Source organism: Lolium rigidum, chromosome 3, assembly GCF_022539505.1.
Source record: "Lolium rigidum isolate FL_2022 chromosome 3, APGP_CSIRO_Lrig_0.1, whole genome shotgun sequence".
NCBI lineage: Eukaryota > Viridiplantae > Streptophyta > Magnoliopsida > Poales > Poaceae > Lolium > Lolium rigidum.
Window position 1 is genome coordinate 309,916,935 of NC_061510.1, and position 19,652 is coordinate 309,936,586.

At 46.9% G+C, this 19,652-nt stretch overlaps 1 protein-coding gene across 1 annotated transcript; it reads right to left on the reverse strand.

Annotated features, from left to right (window-relative positions):
* Nucleotides 1-5,369: 5,369 nt before the first annotated feature.
* Nucleotides 5,370-6,611, reverse strand: LOC124699847 (jasmonate-induced oxygenase 2-like). Its single transcript, XM_047232083.1, has 2 exons — nt 6,157-6,611; nt 5,370-6,059 (listed from the first exon to the last, which is right to left on the reverse strand). Exons 1-2 carry the CDS (start codon nt 6,609-6,611, stop codon nt 5,456-5,458), a joined length of 1,059 nt encoding a protein of 352 aa, XP_047088039.1. The 3' UTR covers nt 5,370-5,455.
* Between the last annotated feature and the right edge of the window lie 13,041 nt (nt 6,612-19,652).

A 19,652-nucleotide genomic window follows, 5' to 3' on the forward strand; every position in this document is an offset into this window, starting at 1 on the left:
TGGGCCAAGAAGTGCACGAAGTGACACCTTTGCTTCTCTAACACTCGGGAGACCCGGGCGGATCCGCATTGGTCTTCCACCTTTACTTCTGCTCAAGGGCGGATTGGGTGGGTTTTGATTTTTCGGATCTAAGGCGGAATCTTCGCTAGGGAGTTCCGGCGTCTCGGATCGGATCTTCGCGGCTTGCGTCCTGCTCAGCGGCGGTCGCGTCAGCGCTACTTACCAGTGGGTTTCTGTCGGAATCGACGGTTTCCCCAATGAAGATGTGTATGCCGCCAACTGGGACGATGGAGAGCTTGACGGGGTCGGTTTTAGCCGGAATCCAGCACTCCTCCGGAGGGACGAGCGGCAGATTTCCGGCGTAAAGGACACGCCCCACAGCGATGGTGTCGTCGAAGCTTCCCATGGCGGAACCCTCCCGGTTCCGGCCTCCAGACGCCGCAGGCCCCACGGTGGGCGCCAACGTCGTTGCCTAATCGACGGTACCTCGGAGGAGGGATCCTCACGAGGGGGACAAGAAGTAAGGGCCATAGGGCGGAGTGCACACGGGACGGTGGTACGCGATTTACCCAGCTTCGGAACACCCGCACGATGACGGGGCCTACTGCTGCTTATGCGGAATTATCCGGGCGCTTTCGCGTTGTTACAATGAGTTGTCGTTGTGCCTCTAGGGCTCCCAGGATCCGGCTTATAAAGGCGCACAGATCTAGGGTTTACATGGAGAGTCCTAGCCGGATTACAGATTGCCTAACTACGATACAATGTCTTGCCATGTACGTCACGGATCCGCCTTCCATACACTTCGTACTGGATCCGGGTTCCTCATGGGCCTCCACGGATCCGGATTCCTCCAAATGTCGGTGCGGATCCGGCTTACTGATCCTAGGCCGGACTTCATCCCTCATGATCAACAGCAACTGGGCCGCCCGATGGGCCACATGCCTCATCACCGTCTATGGGCCACCCGGGCTTGCCGGATCTAGGCACGGTCGATGGTACACCCATGAAGTATACCCACAACAAACACATTGGAATTTAACGAGTCTCCCGCCACATCGCGTCCTTCAGCCGCACATTTCTACACTGCCAAAAGATTTCACCCCTCCCGTCGATTCATTTCTCCCCCGCTGCCGCTACTCTCTCCCTCCTGCTGCCACTAATCTCTCTCAGCCATGGCGCTGACAAGCCGCAAAAGAGTGGCGTCCTCGTCGACACCCGGTTTCTTTGGTGAGGCCACATCAGCGATGCTCGAGTGCCTGACACCAAACGGCGTAGCAGCCAGACCGGGCAAAGCACGACGAGGTCGTCATGTTCGACGGGCCTACGTCGACTCAGGATGCGCAGTTGGCGTTGCCGAACCCCTTCTTCTAAATTATGTTCAATTTGCATCGCCGATCTGTAATATGATCGCGCGTCAAATATTTTGATCGCGATGACTTCGACGGGAACGATCTCTTTTGAAATGAACTATTTGGTTTTGGGAGGCGCGGCTGGGCAGCGACGTCCCCAAACGCGACACGAAGAAAAAGTGTCCCCCAAACGCTCGATCCGGCATCATTTGGGGACGCGAGTGGATATGCTCTTATGTTGGCAAGGCGTATGATCTTGGGGTTATAATCAAAACAGTGTTTGTAGGCCAAGAAATTCGCCTAATGCGGGAAGCGGGGCATGAAGATCATGCGCGAATCGGCCGATCGTCGTGGGCCAGCTTAGTCAGCGGACACAGACCGGTCGTCTTCCTCCTCACATTCCACGCCATGTCAACGTTCAGCGTTTGCTCGCCTTCAACGCATGCTCGTCTCTAGCCTTTATAGCGGCAACAGCATTGACGGGTTCTGTCGATGGGCACGCGTCAATGTTAATGGCCTCCAACGCCTACCCTTCTCCCCACTATAAATACCGCCTCCAACGCCGATGCTTCTTCACCGTTGAAAGCATCCACCTCCGACCAGAGCACGCTGAAACCCTAGATCCATCTGAGCACCACACCCATGCCCACATTCCCCCAATGGAGTGCTACGTTGGCGACGGCGACACCGCCAACGGCTTTGGGCGTCGTTGGCTACTCGCCGAGAAGGCGCTCGCGCTATGGGAGGCGTAGTACCCCGTCCTGCCGGACATGCGTTGTCCGTCAGGACGGGTCCTAAGCGTTGGAGGGCTGCCGGTGCCACCCATTCCAGTCGTGGCAGGCTGGCAGCAGGCCATCTACGACCACTACTGGTCGATGTTCACGCCAGAGGAGCGCAACGACCCCCAGTGGGACTGTGACAACAACATCTCCTGGAACACCTTCTTCCACGTTTAGAACAACGACCAGATCATGGGTTACGATAGCGACATGTCGCCGATGGAGAATAACAACTCGGCGGGGCAGTGGCGATGGTGGAGCGCGCCTAGGAGGACCCTAGCCTAGGTCCTACACCACATCATGGATGGGAACGACCCACCCCTACCGATGCCTCCGCCACAGCCACGCCCGCGCGCAACCAAGGAGAGAGGTAGGACGCGCACAACCAGGATGTGTCATCTTCGCCACGCTCTTCCTCCTCCCCCGCCCCGGTACTCACCGTACTCCCCCTGCCCCCGCGCGTTCTCGCGTCGGTGAAGCAGGAGCCGAATGAGCGCCCCCGCAAGCGTGCGGGTGGCGGCATGGTCATCCACGGTCAGCGCAAGCCTTCTTCTCCCCGTGGTCGGAAGCAACTGGGGCGCAAGACGCGCCAGTGGACGCCGCTGCTAGAGTACAATACGGCAACGCTCCAGCTGAAGGTGGAGTAGGACTCGGAGGATTACCCGGGACAGTGGATCGCCGAGCAGGCCTTGTTCCAGTTGATGGACGAGTACATCGAGCAGTGTTCCGCGACGGAGCATCGATGCGAGGAGGCCGAGCGCGCGTGCTGCCTCGGCCTGTTCATCGACCTAGACAACGACGGCGACACCGACCCATCGAACACGTAGCGCGGGTGTAGGGACGGCGGCCAGGGCTGTAGCTACTTCGCTCCGCCGAAACAGGAGCCCGATGACGAGCAGGACTCGGGAGCGGCGATGTACCGGCGCCTAGGCCATGGCCGTGGCCATTTTTGGAGTTTTTTTATCAGCCAACCTTTGTATGAAATTGCGGAACTTTCAATAAAACTGCTTGTTTTTTTAATCAAATTTACAATTTGAAGTTTTCTTTATGGGGGGGGGGGGCGGCTGGGAGTTAACCGACCCCCATTCGAACATTCTAGCCTGCGGGCTCCCCGTACGGACCTAAAATTGTCTACGCCCAACGCTGAGCATGTCCACTCGTTCTCCCCATACGGCAGAGTGCCGCTGGCGAAAAACTGATAATGGGGACCGATTAACTCCTAGTTGTGCCTCTCATACAAAAAAAAAACATACTCTGAATTTATTAAAAACAAACTATTTTATAGATATTTTGGTGCTTTCATACATAGTTCAGCTATTGTTTATAAAAAAAACCTAACCCGATCCTAAAACGAGGACCACGGCCATGGGAAAAAAGGAGCCACGCCTCCAGCCGTCCAGCGTGACGAGGGGGAGGAAGACTACAGGAACTCGTCGAAGGGGTATGGCTTGGGCCCGAGGAAAAAAATGAAGTGGGCTGCCGGGGATAGAAGGGAGGTGGGCTGGAGCAGTTGGAGAGGTGGGCTACAAAGAGCAAAGATGCCAGAAAAGGGGAGCCGGGCCTTTTCCCTTAAAACGAATTTTCTGATAGAAATTTTATTTTGTTACAAACAATTTTGCAGGGGTTTCAAAATTATTTGTTTCTAGGGTTTTGTTTGAATGAAGGATAAGAGGGGGAGATTTTATATAGAACCCAAATGAGAGGGGAAAACCAAATGGTTTTTATTTTAAATAATTTTTATTTGATAAAATCTTGTGGATGAGATGACGCATATAACTTACGAACGACACGGAAAAACAAGCAAGGCAGAAAAACTAATATAGGATTTTTCTGGGTTCGTTACAACTAACCCGCCTATTTGGAGTCATACCCCTATATACATATCATAATTTTCTTGCAAAAAAAATCTTCAACCTCATTTGGTTTGTTGGAAGAAAGTGACTTCAAAATTTGTTTAGGGCAGAATGCTAGGTATTTGGTTGCTAGGTGAAGACGCCCTAACAAATTGTGTCTTCCCCATTTTTGGTACTGCTCTCCCAAATATTTTCATCTTTAGAAAACCACTCATGTAATTAGTAACTCGATTAATGTAAATTTTTGCAAGGGTTCAATTTAAGGGGACGATTTGGTTCGTGGCATTTTCTAAAATGAAGTAATAGAAAAATCGTAGGAATATAATGTTTGGACAGCTTACATGAATTTAAAACGTAGGAACCTATGTTACATGTTGTTTGGTTTACAAGAAAAACATATAAATTTTCTAAAGAGTTATGTGTATGCCATACATGTCATAAAACAAAGAACTTTTTCCCGTGAGATTAGATTAACGAAAATCTTTCTATGAAATTGTATACAAGGTAGATCATAGGAAATATCTATATGGTTCCAAGTACTAAGATCCAAACAAGCTCCAAAGGAAATACAAAATCTATGGAATGGGATTCCAAAATTCCTTTAAACCAAGAAAAAAATTGCTAGAGGACATCATTATTTTCCGACGTTTGCTGAAAGCCTGAAACACAGTGTTCGACTATTGTGTCTTCGTCAGATACCATTACAATGTTACGCATGCCATACTTCAGAACACACTATATCTTTACCATGTATCATTACAATTTTATGACACATTTGTCATAACATACCGCATGGTCAAAAATAGAATGTCTGACACTTTTGCCTAGGATGACCATGCTATGACAGGTTTTGAAGATAATGTGTCAAACTTTTCCTTTTTAGCCATGGTGATGTGATCTGATAAATGTGGCACAAAATTGTAGTAATAAATGACTAACATAAATCAGGCAGTTTGTTTCTGTAAACGGTAGAAAATAACAAATTTCCCTTAAACCAATGGAGCCACAATTCATCACGAAAATGAAAAAAAAAAGGATCCCTAATTCCGAGCCATCAAATCAAACGTGCTTGAATGTCTCGCATGGTCTGGCTCCAACAAACTTGTATTTTCATATCAATTTTGCTTGACATATATATATCAGCACATATATACTAGGGTGTGCCTATGTCTCAGTTGACTGAGATTTTTTTAAGTCTCAGTCAACTCAGAAAAGTGCAACTACAGTTCAAAGAAAAGTGCAACTCGGTTCAGTTGCACATTTCTATCAGAAAAGTGCAATTGCACTTTTTTAACAGAAAAGTGCAACTCAAAGCACATTTTTGTAATTGACTTAGACTTAAGAAAATCTCAGTTGACTGAGACATAGCAAAACCGTATATACTACAGTACTATAGAACCGCCCGTTATTTATATCACACAAATGACGACATGGCTTGTAGGTGATCACCGAAGATTCATGATGAATTTGTATACTACGCGATGGACTTGAGGTCCTTCCTGAAATGCGCGATCTGGACGTTCTCTACGGCGAGCTTCTTGAAGTTGCTGTTCTTCCTGGTGCTGAAGAACTCGCCCCAGTTGTACGCGTCGTACCTGGGCGGGTTTTCGTCGCTCACCAGCTCCTCCAGCGGCTCGATCATGGCGCCGCTGCCGGGGTTGAAGAAGTAGGGCATGGAGAACCTCTCCTTGTGGGAGTTCACCGACACCCTGTGCTCGGCGCTCTCGTACCTGTCGTTGCTCCAGACCTGGACGATGTCGCCGACGTTGATGATGAAAGAATCCGGGACAGGCCTGACGCGCACCCACTCGCCGTCGGACCGGCGCCGGACGTCGAGCCCGCCGACGTCGTCCTGGTAGAGGACGGTGAGCGCGCCAGCGTCCTTGTGGCGGCCGACGCCGAGCGCGAGGTCGGGGCTCGGGCAGGGCGGGTAGTGGTTGAGCCGGATGAAGGTGGTCTGGTCGTCCTTGAAGAAGCCCTTGAGCCGGTCCGGTCTCAGCCCCAGGCTCCGCGCGATCAGCTCCATCAGGTTCAAGGCCAGCTGCTCCATCGCATTGCCGTACTCCTCCAGCGCCTCTCTGCACTCACAAGTTCGCATCGAGATTAATTAATTAGCATCTGATTCGTATGCACGTAGACATGTCATGGTTGCAGAATTATAAGTAGGCGATCTACCTGAACCCGGGCAGGTCCTGCGGCCACTTGTTCTCGAACACGAGCTGGCCGTCGGCCACGGCGGCTGGCGGCGGTGGCTCACGCGGGACGAGGTCGAACACCTCCTTCCAGTCCCTAACGTTCTTGGTGTGCTCGGACTCGTAGTAGCCGAGCGGCGCCGCCTCGTCCCTCCGCACGGCGGCCTTCTGCTCCGGCGTCATCGCGAAGAATGCCCTCTGCGCCTCGAGCGCACGCGCCATCGTATCGTCGGGCACGCCGTGGCGCACCACGACGAAGAACCCCCACTCACGGCTCGCCTTGCCCACCTCGGCCGCCAGCGCCTCCACGCTGGCCTCGTCACCGCCGGCTAAAGGGGAGATGTCGATCACCGGGATGCCGGCAGCCTCGGCGAGGGCCGCCTTGGGGCGGTGCTCGGGGGCCTGCACGAAGGCCTGGTCCATGGAGAGGCCGCCCATGACGATCGATGTCACGATGATCGGAACGAGTTCTCGGTATCAATGGTGGCGACTGGCGAGTGTGTTGTGGCGGAAGTGCGCGGGTGACGAGAGGATTAAGAAGGCGCGTTAGGTTCGGTTGGATTCAACGAATCTGGACGGGTTTCAGGTGCGTTTGGCTGCATCTTTGGTGCTGGCGTGGCGTGTGATTGTCCTGTACAAGGAGGAGAGAGTGAAGCAGATCTCCCGGTTTGGGCGTGGTGGCTGTTCTGTTCGGTGCGTTCTATGTTTGTGACGTCGCGGATGATCCTATGGCCTTGGCCTTCAGCACACGGGAGCCGTACTATGTGGTAGCAAGGTTTCGAATTTTAGTTTCAGAAAAAATTCGGTCATTGCTGAAATTACTGAATTTGACTGATTTTGGTTTTCATTTCGGTCAAAGGACCGAAATTTTGTCTTAAGTCCATTTACCATTCGTTATTTTGAAAAATCATTTTAATTTATTTTGAATTTATGTGTAGTATTGAAATATCTGAAATTTATTTCAGGGTACTGAATTTTACAATTTTTTGATGAAATCTCACTGAAGTTTATTTCCATACATGGCAGAACACATATATAACACTTGAATTGCCCACAGGTTCAAACTACAAGGCGCATCCACAAGGACCAACACAAGATGGAGAAATGCTAGAACAAGGATAAACTCTGAAGTCGGATCTTCAAATCACGGGAAGCAAAATTTACACAGATGCTTCTTGGAAGACCAAGAAAATTCCTGGAGCTCAAGGAATTATCTCCACAGGCTTTGGATTCTTCTGTCATCTCCAGAGGCAGAATGGGGAGGAAAAAATTCTTATCCAAGCTTCTACTCTCAAAAAAGCCCCCTCCCCTCTCATTGTTGAAGCCATTGGACTATCTCTTGCAGCTCAGTTAGCAAAGAAAATTGGTCTGGATCACATAACCTTCTTGACAGATAATCTCACTCTTGCCAAGGCAGCTGCGGCGAACAAAATATCTGATAAGCAAGTCCCTTGGGAGCTAAGGGAGAAAATTGCAAACTATCAGAAGGCCTCAAGGAACATAGAGAAAAAAGTCTTTCATATTCCCAGAAATCTTAATGGAATTGCTCATGATTGTGCTAAACAGGCAATTAGACAAGATAAGTCTTTGCCTATCTTTTCATGTTCTAATTCAGCTCACTCTAGAATAGGCAATTGCCCTATAGCCTCTACTCTTTCTCAAATTCATCTTCAGGGAATTGTACTACATGCTGTAAACTGTCTTTGAACTGAATGAAATATTTGGCGCCCCCGGTGCCACCCCTTGTTCAAAAAAAAAACATATATAACACTTGAATTCAATCCTTTTTCGCTGTGAAAACAGCTGGAATTTCACGGTTACGAGAACTCTCACTAGCAGTCCAAATAAGCTATAGGCCTACATCTCTGTATATTCATATTATACCCCTTCTATCCTACAAAGGTTGTCTGAAATTTGCTAAAATTTAAATATATCTAGACACTAAATATTATTAAATACATCTAAATTTTAACAATCTCAACCTTTCGTAGGACCGAGGGAGTATTTCATTCTTTTTTTTTTGGAAGGAGTCCTACAACTTCACAGGAAGTTACACACGAGCAGATAATCAGCCACAAGTGATCCAGATGAGTGATCGAGGATGGCGTCAGGAGTTGCGACGTCCATTTTCGCCACCCGAGTTACGAATGACGTGAATGATGCAGGTGGGCGCAAATCAATCAAAGTGCAGCTCATCACGGTCGCTCGGCATCAAGCCATCAACCCATCGCCGACCGCTCTAGCGTATTCAGGGCCGCTCGTATGGGCCCACAGAAGCTTGGTCTGTTTTCGAAGTTTTCGATCACCGTTATTTTCAAAAAAAAAAAGGGATTGAATGGTCCAAGAGTGTTGATTTCTATCTGACGCCCCTTTGCGTCCCATATCGCGGAGACGCGTACACGTCTAGAGTGCTTAGCCCTGCTATGGTAGTTTATTTGTGTAATGGGTGTATTACTTTCTCCGATCCATATTACTTGATACTACTATAGATGTATCTAGATATATTTTAATTATAGATACATCTATTTTATTATCAACTAATATGAATCGGAGAAAGTATTTAAAAAATTTAAGCATTACATTTGACTTCTACATAGCTAAGATGTTCTAACCTATCAATTGTGAGTCGAGATTTTTTTCGATAAAGAGAGCTTCATTACTTAAAAGGTCTTAAGCATTAAGCATTATACCTGGCCTCTGAATAACGAAGCGCACAACAGTTCAAATCTAAATCTAACAAAAGATAAATTAAAAAAGACACATTACAAATATCCAACTGTATATGCGTCTAAGGTGTGATTGAGGTCCAATCCGAAAATTACGCTGTCACCCATGTTAGATAGAAATATCCCTCGTTGTGTCCTCCAACCATGTAGACACATCCATAAATATGTTGTGATTGTCCAGTAGAGACCACCATGAACGCAATTTTTTTTTATTGTGCACCAGTAGATAACCTGCATGAGAAAAGATTTCTTATCATTAAAAACCTACATAACCATAACGATCAAATAGCGGCAAGCGCATACGCCCTAATAAGCATTTTAAACCTATTATCCACACCATCTAGTCAATTGCTGAATTTATTTGCAATGCTATGTGGCGAGTATAAGGTAGACCTATTTGGATGACCGACCATATAGATCTAACAAATTTACACGGCGTCGAGTGTACTCCTCGGCAATGCCCTCTGTTTGGGGCTTAGAGTAGATGAAATCATGTAGGCTGACACGAGACATCGGTTATCAAACAAGCGGGGAAAACGATTTACCCAGGTTCGGGGCTCCCGATGAGGTAAAAACCCTTACGTCCTGCTTGTCTGATCTTGATTATGAAAATATCGGGTTACAATGGGGTGCCGGAGGTTTCGGCTGTGATCTCGTCGAGAGGCTAAGTTCTGCAGGGACCTAGCTCTAGACTTATGGTGGCTATGATTGCTAAGATTGCGTGTGTCCTCGGCAGCCCCTCTCCTGGCCCTTATATAGGGAGCCAAGTCTCGAGAAATCTGTCCGGGTACGACTAGGTTACAAAGGGCCCTAGTTCTAAACTTTTCTTGTATTCTTCGTCTCTTCGTCTTGTTCTTCAAGGAATCTTCTTTGGCACCGACGCAATAGTCCACCTTGCCATCGAGTATCTTCATGGGCCTCTAGTTGGGCCGTATAGGATAGGGCAATAATAATTACCCGAAGGGTAATGCCCACGTTAGTAGCTCCCGAGTGTCTAGCCGAAGATACTTCGGGTAGAGACTAAAGCATGCCTCTACCGACCATTCTTCTTACTTGATGAATCTCGCCCTTCTGGTAACAGTATCATCTCCTTCTATTGGGTCCGCGTCCAGCGCTCCCGATGGGAGTAGCCCCCGAGTCTAGGTACGGATGCTTGCAACCGTGCGTAGACTCAAGTTGAGCCACTCGAACGTTTTCCTCTGTCGAAGCTTTCTGCAGGTCTTCATAAATCATCCGATACATTTATATCGGGGCTTCAATTTTTCAAGTACGGTTTAATGCGTAAAGGATATCGAGTAACGTGTCCAGCTTTGCTGGTTAACTGCCGATGGTAAAACAACGCTACTCTACACAGAATCAAGTCCCCGGGCATGATCTTGGAGTGCAAATAAGTTTCGTCGGATGCGCAACCAGCACTCCCGATGGGAGTAGCCCCCGAGTCTGCTCGTGGATGCTTGCAACCGGGTGCAGACTTAGTCCAAACGAATCGAATAATTCAATCTTTCTTCAGATACTCCTGATATGCTCTTCCTTGCAAGAAAGTCTTCGAGTCTGAATTTATCGGGTGCACGCCTAGCGCTCCCGATGGGAGTAGTCCCCGAGTCTAGGTACGGATGCTTGCAACCGTGCGTAGACTCAAGTTGATCCACCCGATGGTTTTAATGTTTCTTCGGATGCTTGATTTCTACACACGCTTCTATTCCTGTAGACAGTGTTGGGCCTCCAAGAGCAGAGGTTTGTAGAACAGCAGCAAGTTTCCCTTAAGTGAATCACCCAAGGTTTATCGAACTCAGGGAGGTAGAGGTCAAAGATATCCCTCTCAAGCAACCCTGCAATTAAGATACAAGAAGTCTCTTGTGTCCCCAACACACCTAATACACTTGTCAGATGTATAGGTGCACTAATATGGATGATTATAAGTAGTAATTGCAATCTGAAATAAAATGGCAGCAAGCAAACATGTAGCGGAACTTGTTGGAAATGGTGTTTCAATGCTTAGAAACAAGGCCTAGGGATCATACTTTCACTAGTGGACACTCTCAACAATGATCACATAACTGAATAAATAAATGCTAATCTCAAACACTCTCTTGTTGGATAATAAACACCATTCATTGTGTAGGGTTACAAGAGACCCCTCAAGCCGGAGTAAACAAGCTCCACAACTTCATAAAGGAATCACACATGATGCGCGCACTGTCACCGTCACACCGTGGAGAGTGAATCCGGAGTTCATATTAAAGTAACCTCTAGAGTGCATAATAGACAAGAGTAACATCTACATATTCAACTAGATTACAAAGCTCATGATCACATAAAGATCACATGGGAGAGAGAGATGAACCACATAGCTACCGGTAGAGCCCTCGACCTCGGGGAGAACTACTCCCTCCTCATCATGGGAGACAAGCAACGGTGATGAAGATGGCGATGGAGTCGATGGAGATGGATTCCGGGGCACTTCCCGTCCCGGCGGCGTGCCGGAACGAGAGATCTCGTCCCCGAAACTAGGTTTCGCGATGGCGGCGGCGCCACTGGAGTCTTTCTGGAATATGATTGATTGATCTCGGGTTTTCGCGTCGCGAGGGATTATATAGGCGAAAGGGGAGCGTCGGTGGAGTCCCGAGGGGCCCACACCATAGGGTGGGGCGGCCCCCCCCCGGCCGCGCCGGGCTGATGGGGAGGAGGCCCCGGGCCTCCTCTGGCCTGGCCCTTCTGGCTTCGTGAGTCTTCTGGCGAAATAGAATTTCTGTGATTTTTCTGGATTTTTCCGAGCACTTTGGCTTTTGGGCCTTTTCTGCAATAAACAGACATAATAAACAGAAACTGGCATTGTGGCATCTTGTTAATAGGTTAGTCCAATAAATGCCTTAATATGATGTAAAGTGCATATAAAACATGTAGGTATTGTCATAAAACTAGCATGGAACATAAGAAATTATAGATACGTTGGAGACGTATCAATTCTTCAAGCGGAGTCGACACATTGCATGACATCATTGATGACGTTACCACTGTTGTGGTTTGATTGACGAGAGGTGACCTGACGGGCCCACCCTACTTCTGCAAGGTCAGTTTTTAGAAAATGACTAGTACTTGTGCATTGACCGAGGTGCCTCCTCGATTTCCGCCCGCAGTGGGAGTAATGGGCCGCCGGTTCCGTTTTTCTTACAGCGACACGTGTACGACTTGTCCATCTCCCACGATAGTTAAGTTATGGCCACGATTCCCCAACAGCCTGTGCTATAAATAAGGGGACTTTCCCACAGACGGCGCAAATTGTCGAGGGTACTCCTCGGCAATGCCCTCCGTTTGGGGCTTAGGGTAGATGGAATCCTGTAGGCTGACATGAGATATCGGTTATCAAACAAGCGGGGAAAGCGATTTACCCAGGTTCGGGGCCCTCGATGAGGTAAAACCCTTACGTCCTGCTTGTCTGATCTTGATTATGAAAATATCGGGTTACAATGGGGTGCCGAAGGTTTCGGCTGTGATCTCGTCGAGAGGCTAAGTTCTGCAGGGACCTAGCTCTAGACTTATGGTGGCTATGATTTCTAAGATTGCGTGTGTCCTCGGCAGCCCCTCTCCTGGCCCTTATATAGGGAGCCAGGTCTCGAGAAATCTGTCTGGGTACGACTAGGTTACAAAGGGCCCTAATTCTAAACTTTCCTTGTATTCTTCGTCTCTTCGTCTTATTCTTCAAGGAATCTTCTTCGGCACCGACGCAGTAGTCCACCTTGCCATCGAGTATCTTCATGGGCCTCTAGTTGGGCCGTATAGGATGGGGCAATAACAGTTACCCGAAGGGTAATGCCCACGTCACACGGGAAGAATACGTGTTTGATAGTCTCGTCATGGTGATGGAATACACACTTTCTACTTCATGCCAACTCCATTTCACAAGGTTGTCGTGAGTGAGGATTGCCTACAAGATACCACACGAAAACCTTAGTGTTTAGTGGAATCTTCATTTTCCAAATTTTATTATGATGATCAACTGGCATGCCTATCTGACTGGATTAAAGTTGTGTACATGTTATCTACAGAGGATTTTTCACCCTCACGTAGATTCCATCGAAATTCGTCAGTCCCTAGCGTTAATTGGACAAGGGCCAAAATGCTGGAGCAAGCATTCCATGATGCCATCCCGTGGCCATCAAGATCTCTTAAAAATTCGTGAGGCGAGGGTAGTGAGCGTTGGAGAATACGGGTACGAGACACTAGAGACGCCGACCACCCTCGCCGGAGATGGGGATGGTGTGGGTTACCGCAATGTCGCCCGCGAAGGCAAGGACTAGAGGGCCTCACCATAGCTAGCAACAACGTGACCCGACGTGATGGCACAACTAAGGTGACAAAAAGACTTAGGCGTGCATGGTGGGGTGCGCGGAGCTGGCCCGTGAGGAAGTTTTAGAGTACATGGTGCAGAGGGGACGCCTCAAGCAAGGCGAGGTGGCGAGGCATGGTGGGAGTGTTGCCGGATGCAGTTGGTGAGAGTAGTCGGTTAGGTAGGCAACAGTGGGAGATAGCGCAAACGTAATGGAGGCAACATTAGGGAAGATGACTACAACGACGGTGGCGTTGTTGTTAGGCACAACTCAGCATGGTCTTCTCTACATCAAAAGTCGGCAAGCAAGAACAAGGGTTGCCCAAGACTATCCTTTTGAAATGAGTGTGCGGATCATGTTTCAGAGGGGCACATCTACGAACTCGGTCTGTAGTCATTTTTCCGCTTGATGGAAATTTTCCTGAGCAGAAGAGCTCCAATTCTGAATATCAACATTGAAACGAAGTGTAGGTCTGCAAAATGCCAAGTAATACGGGATTTTTTTTTCATATCCCTCAACCTTACTAGCATTAATGGGTGGTCCTCTAGAGTATTTCGGAGAACCTAGTTTGTACTTGTTTGCAAATGTGGATATGGTATTTGACTATAACCCGTAAAGAACTTAGCACAACATTAGTCAAACAGATAACTCAAAACAAAAACTATGAGCTCGAGAGCTGGGAGCAAGACCCTCTCCCCGCAGTCACAGGCTATGCAAAACCACTACTAGTGGAGAAGCGTAGCGGCAAATTCTAGGAAGAGAGGGTGCACCAAGAGCAACACATGCGTCTCTTCAAGGACATCGTGGAGGTAGACATTGGTTCAAACAATTTCAACCAATTAAAACCTATGACACCATGCAAAACCGAAGAGGGGCAGGACACATCCAGGGTGGTGCCACATCTCATTCCGGGAGGCATGACACACCTTTGATACGCGGATGTGTTATCACCAGAATTTGACCGAGTCAGAGGTGGGTCGTGATCAAGATGGGCTTGAAGAATATATATATAGAAGAAATACGTGAATCGGCCTTACATGCAAAGTTTGGGATAGTTTGCCCTTGTATCTGTAACATATTAGATTATGTGTCGGTTAGGAGTTAGAGTTTTACCCGTGCACGGTTAGGTGCACGCCTGAATTAGAAAGTCCCTTGGACTATAAATATGTATCTAGGCTTTATGGAATAGACAACAACCAACGTTCAACACAATCAATCTCGGCGCATCGCCAACTCCTTCGTCTCGAGGGTTTCTCCTGGTAAGCACCATGCTGCCTAGATCGCATCTTGCGATCTAGGCAGCACAAGCTTATTACGTTGTTCATGCGTTGCTCATGCTGAAGCCTTTTTGATGGCGAGCAACGTAGTTATCTTAAATGTGTTAGGGTTAGCATTGTTCTTCGTATCATATGCTGTCGTAGTGCAACCCTTATACATCTAGCCGCCCTTACACCTATCTTAGGTGTAGGGCGGCACCCCGCTTGATCATTGTTTAGTAGATCCGATCCGTTACGGTTGCTCCTTGTTCTTCAAGGATTAGTTTAATATCCGCAATAGTTAGGCCTTACAAAGGGTTGGAGGATCCGACGACGTGTAGGGTGTAGTTTGCTAGCCCTAGACAGGATGTTCCGGGATCAACCTCGTGTTGGTTTTTAGGCCCCGTCTAGGATCGGCTTACGATCACCGTACGCGAGCGCGAGGCCCAATCGTGAGTAGGATGATCCGATTATGCGGTGAAAACCCTAAATCGTCGTAGATCGCTTTAGCTTTATCTTGATCAAGCAGGACCACCATATATTCGTACACCTCGTACGAATCATGGGTGGATCGGCTCTTTGAGCCGATTCACGAGACAACCCGAGAGCCGATCGAGGCTCGTATTTAACGTTTACGTGTATGCCATGCAGGAAACTAAGCGAGGCATCATCCAACACCTTCCCGACCGTGTATAGGTCAGGTGGCACGCCCTTGCGACAGGCATCGGACGTGTGACCAGAAGGCTTTGCGGGCCGTCGCTCTGAGGGACTGGGGCCAGCCGCAGCCCTAGTTGTTCCCGGCTCTACGGTGTTGCCAGTCGCTGCCCGCCGGTGGGTTTCTGACCGCAACAGGATGACAATATGATCTTGATCGAGCCATTTACTATGGGAGTAGCAAACCTCAAACTGATCCCATAACATGTCGGGTCTCAAGATAAAGCTTACAAAAAGCGAAGTAGTTGTGAGAGGGGTCACAGAAAAGGAACAACGAAGGGTCGCCGAGGGGCTTAACTGCCAACTGGGGAGTCTACCGATGAAATACTTGGGGCTTCCAATTTCTAACAAGACCTTATCAGTTGCAGATTGGCACTTCTTAACTGAAAAGGCGGGTCATAAGGTTGACCCATGGCAAGGTCTGTTTCTAGCATCGACAGGGAGATTAGAACTGACCAACTAGTGTCTCTCGAGTTTTCCAATGTTTGCGATGGGACTCTACTTACTCCATGACGAGATGCACGGCGCCATGAATAAGTCGAGGGCTCGCTTATTTTGGGAAGGAGTGGGTACCAAACAAAAATACCATATGGTGGATTGGGCCACTGTGGGTAAGCCCAAAGCATTTGGGGGTTTGTGGATCCTCAATTCCAAACACACGAACATTGCCCTGATGCTGAAATGGTTGTGGATATTGTATCAGGATGGGGAGGGTCTATGGGTGGACCTTCTTAGAGCAAAGTACCTGGGGATCAGGACTTGTTCTCCCCGTTGGTCCCCACGCGGGAATTCTAATTTTGGAACTCCATTCGAAAGCTGAAGTGGTATTTCAAGCTGGGGGGTGATGTCTACGCACGCTTCTATTCCTGTAGACAGTGTTGGGCCTCCAAGAGCAGAGGTTTGTAGAACAGCAGCAAGTTTCCCTTAAGTGAATCACCCAAGGTTTATCGAACTCAGGGAGGAAGAGGTCAAAGATATCCCTCTCAAGCAACCCTGCAATCACGATACAAGAAGTCTCTTGTATCCCCCACTTGTCGGATGTATAGGTGCACTAGTTCGGCGAAGAGATAGTGAAATACAAGTAGTATGAATGAATATGAGCAGTAGTAACGGCGCCGTAAAATAGCTTGTCAGGCGTGCGCTTGATGGTAGTAATATTGCAGGAAGTAAAGATGCGAGAGAACAAGAAATAAGCGATGATTGCAGTATTTGGAAATAAGGCCTAGGGATCATACTTTCACTAGTGGACACTCTCAACATTGATCACATAATAAAACCACTCTACACTCTCTTGTTGGATGATGAACACCATTAATTGTGTAGGGCTACAAGAGCACCTCAATGCCGGAGTTAACAAGCTCCACAACATTCGATGTTCATATTTAAATAACCTTAGAGTGCATGATAGACCAACGCAATTATACCGAGTACTAACATAGCATGCACACTGTCACCGTCAGACTATGAAAGGAGGAATAGATCACATCAATACTATCATAGTAATAATTAACTTCATAATCTACAAGAGATTACAATCATAACCTACGCCAAGTACTACATGATGCACACACTGTCACCATTACATCATGGAGGAGGAATAGACTACTTTAATAACATCACTAGAGTAGCACATAGATTAATAGTGATATAAAGCACATTGCAATCATAAAGGAATATAAATAAGCACTTCACTATGCTATTCTGAATTACTCTTTGGCAAGATAACGAACACTAATTCATTATGTAGGTATTCCCAAGTACTAATAAACACCCCACGCTGTCACTGTGAGCATTCATAGGAGGTACTAAGTTACTAACACACCACCATTTCATAGAGACATCCAACTCAAATCATAACTCAGTGAATAAGTATTATGTGAAATATAGCCTAAGAGACCCACACGGTGCACACACTGTCACCTTTACACACGTGGGACAAGGAGTCTCCGGAGATCACATAAGTAAAATCCACTTGAATAGCATAATGACATCTAGATTACAAAGCTCATCATATGGATCTCAATCATGTAAGGCAGCTCATGAGATCATTGTATTGAAGTACATGGAGAGAGAGAGATTAACCACATAGCTACCGGTACAGCCCTTAGCCTCGATGGAGAACTACTCCCTCCTCATGGGAGACAACAGCGTCGATGGAGATGGCAGTGGTGTCGATGGAGATGCCTTCCGGGGGCACTTCCCCGTCCCGGCGGCGTGCCGGAACAGAGACTTCTGTCCCTCAGATCTTGGCTTCGCGATGGCGGCGACTCTGGAAGGTTTCTCGTACCGTGGTTTTTTCGTATCGAAGATTTAGGTCAGGGGGCTTTATATAGGCGAAGAGTCGGAGTCGGAAGGGCTGCGGTGGCTCCACACAATAGGGGGGCGCGCCCCCTTGGGCCGCGCCGCCCTATCGTCCGGTGGCCCCGTGGCTCTCCCCGGTCCCTCTCGGGTGTTCCGAAGCTTCGTGGAATTATAAGATGTTGGGCGTTAATTTCGTCCAATTCCGAGAATATTTCCTTACTAGGATTTCGAAACCAAAAACAGCAGAAAACAGGAACCGGCACTTCGACATCTCGTCAATAGGTTAGTGCTCGGAAAATGCATAATAATGACATATAATGTGTATAAAACATGTGAGTATCATCATAAAAGTAGCATGGAACATAAGAAATTATAGATACGTTTGAGACGTATCAAGCATCCCCAAGCTTAGTTCCTACTCGCCCTCGAGTAGATAAACGATAACAAAGATAATTTCTGAAGTGACATGCTATCATAATCTTGATCATACTATTGTAAAGCATATGAGATGAATGCAGCGATTCGAAGCAATGATGAGTAAACAAATGAATCATATAGCAAAGACTTTTCATGAATAATACTTTCAAGATAAGCATCAATAAGACTTGCATAAGAGTTACTCATAAAGCAATAAATTCAAAGTAAAAGCATTGAAGCAACACAAAGGAAGATATAAGTTTCAGCGGTTGCTTTCAACTTCAACATATATATCTCATGGATAATTGTCAACACAAAGTAATATAACAAGTGCAATAGGTAAACATGTAAGAATCAATGCACATAGTTGATACAAGTGTTTGCTTCTAAGATAGAAAGAAGTAGGTAAACTGACTCAACATAAAGTAGAAGATTGGCCCTTCGCAGAGGGAAGCATTGATTACTATATTTGTGCTAGAGCTTTTCATTTTGAAAACAAGAAACAATTTTGTCAATGGTAGTAATAAAGCATATGTGTTATGTATAAGATATCCTATAAGTTGCAAGCCTCATGCATAGTATACCAATAGTGCTCGCACCTTGTCCTAATTAGCTTGGATTAACATGGATTATCATAGCATAGCACATGTTTCAACCAAGTGTCACAAAGGGGTACCTCTATGCCGCCTGTACAAAGGTCTAAGGAGAAAGCTCGCATTGGATTTCTCGCTTTGGGTTATTCTCAACTTAGACATCCATACCGGGACAACATAGACAACAGATAATGGACTCCTCTTTAATGCATAAGCATTCAACAACAGTTAATATTCTCATAAGAGATTGAGGATTGATTGTCCAAACTGAAACTTCCACCATGGATCATGGCTTTAGTTAGCGGCCCAATGTTCTTCTCTAACAATATGCATACTCAAACCATATGATCATGAAAATCGCCCTTACTTGGACAAGACGAACATGCATAGCAACTCACATGATATTCAACAAAGGTAAAAGAGTTGATGGCGTCCCCGAAACATGGTTACCGCTCAACAAGCAACTTATTAAGAAATAAGATACATAGCTACATATTCTTCAACACAATAGTTTTTAAGGCTATTTTCCCATGAGCTATATATTGCAAAGACAAAGGATAGAATTTTTAAAGGTAGCACTCAAGTAATTTACTTTGGAATGGCAGAGAAATACCATGTAGTGGGTAGGTATGGTGGACACAAATGGCATAGTTTTTGGCTCAAGGATTTGGAAGCAAGAGAAGAATTCCTCTCAATACAAGGCTAGGCTAGCAAGGTTGTTTGAAGCAAACTCAAGTATAAAACGGTGCAGCAAGACTCACATATGAATATATTGTAAGTATTATAAGACTTTACATCGTCTCCTTGTTGTTCAAACACCTTAACCAGAAAATATCTAGACTCTAGAGACCAATCATGCAAACCAAATTTTAACAAGCTCTATGTAGTTCTTCATTAATGGGTACAAAGTACATGATGCAAGAGCTTAAACATGATCTATATGAGCACAACAATTGCCAAGTATCAAGTTATTCAAGACATTATACCATTTACCACATGCAGCATTTTCTGTTTCCAACCATATAAAAATTAACGAAGCAGTTTCAACCTTCGCCATGAACATTAAGAATAAAGCTAAGAACACATGTGTTCATATGCAACAGCGGAGCGTGTCTCTCTCCCACACAAGCATGAATTTATTCAG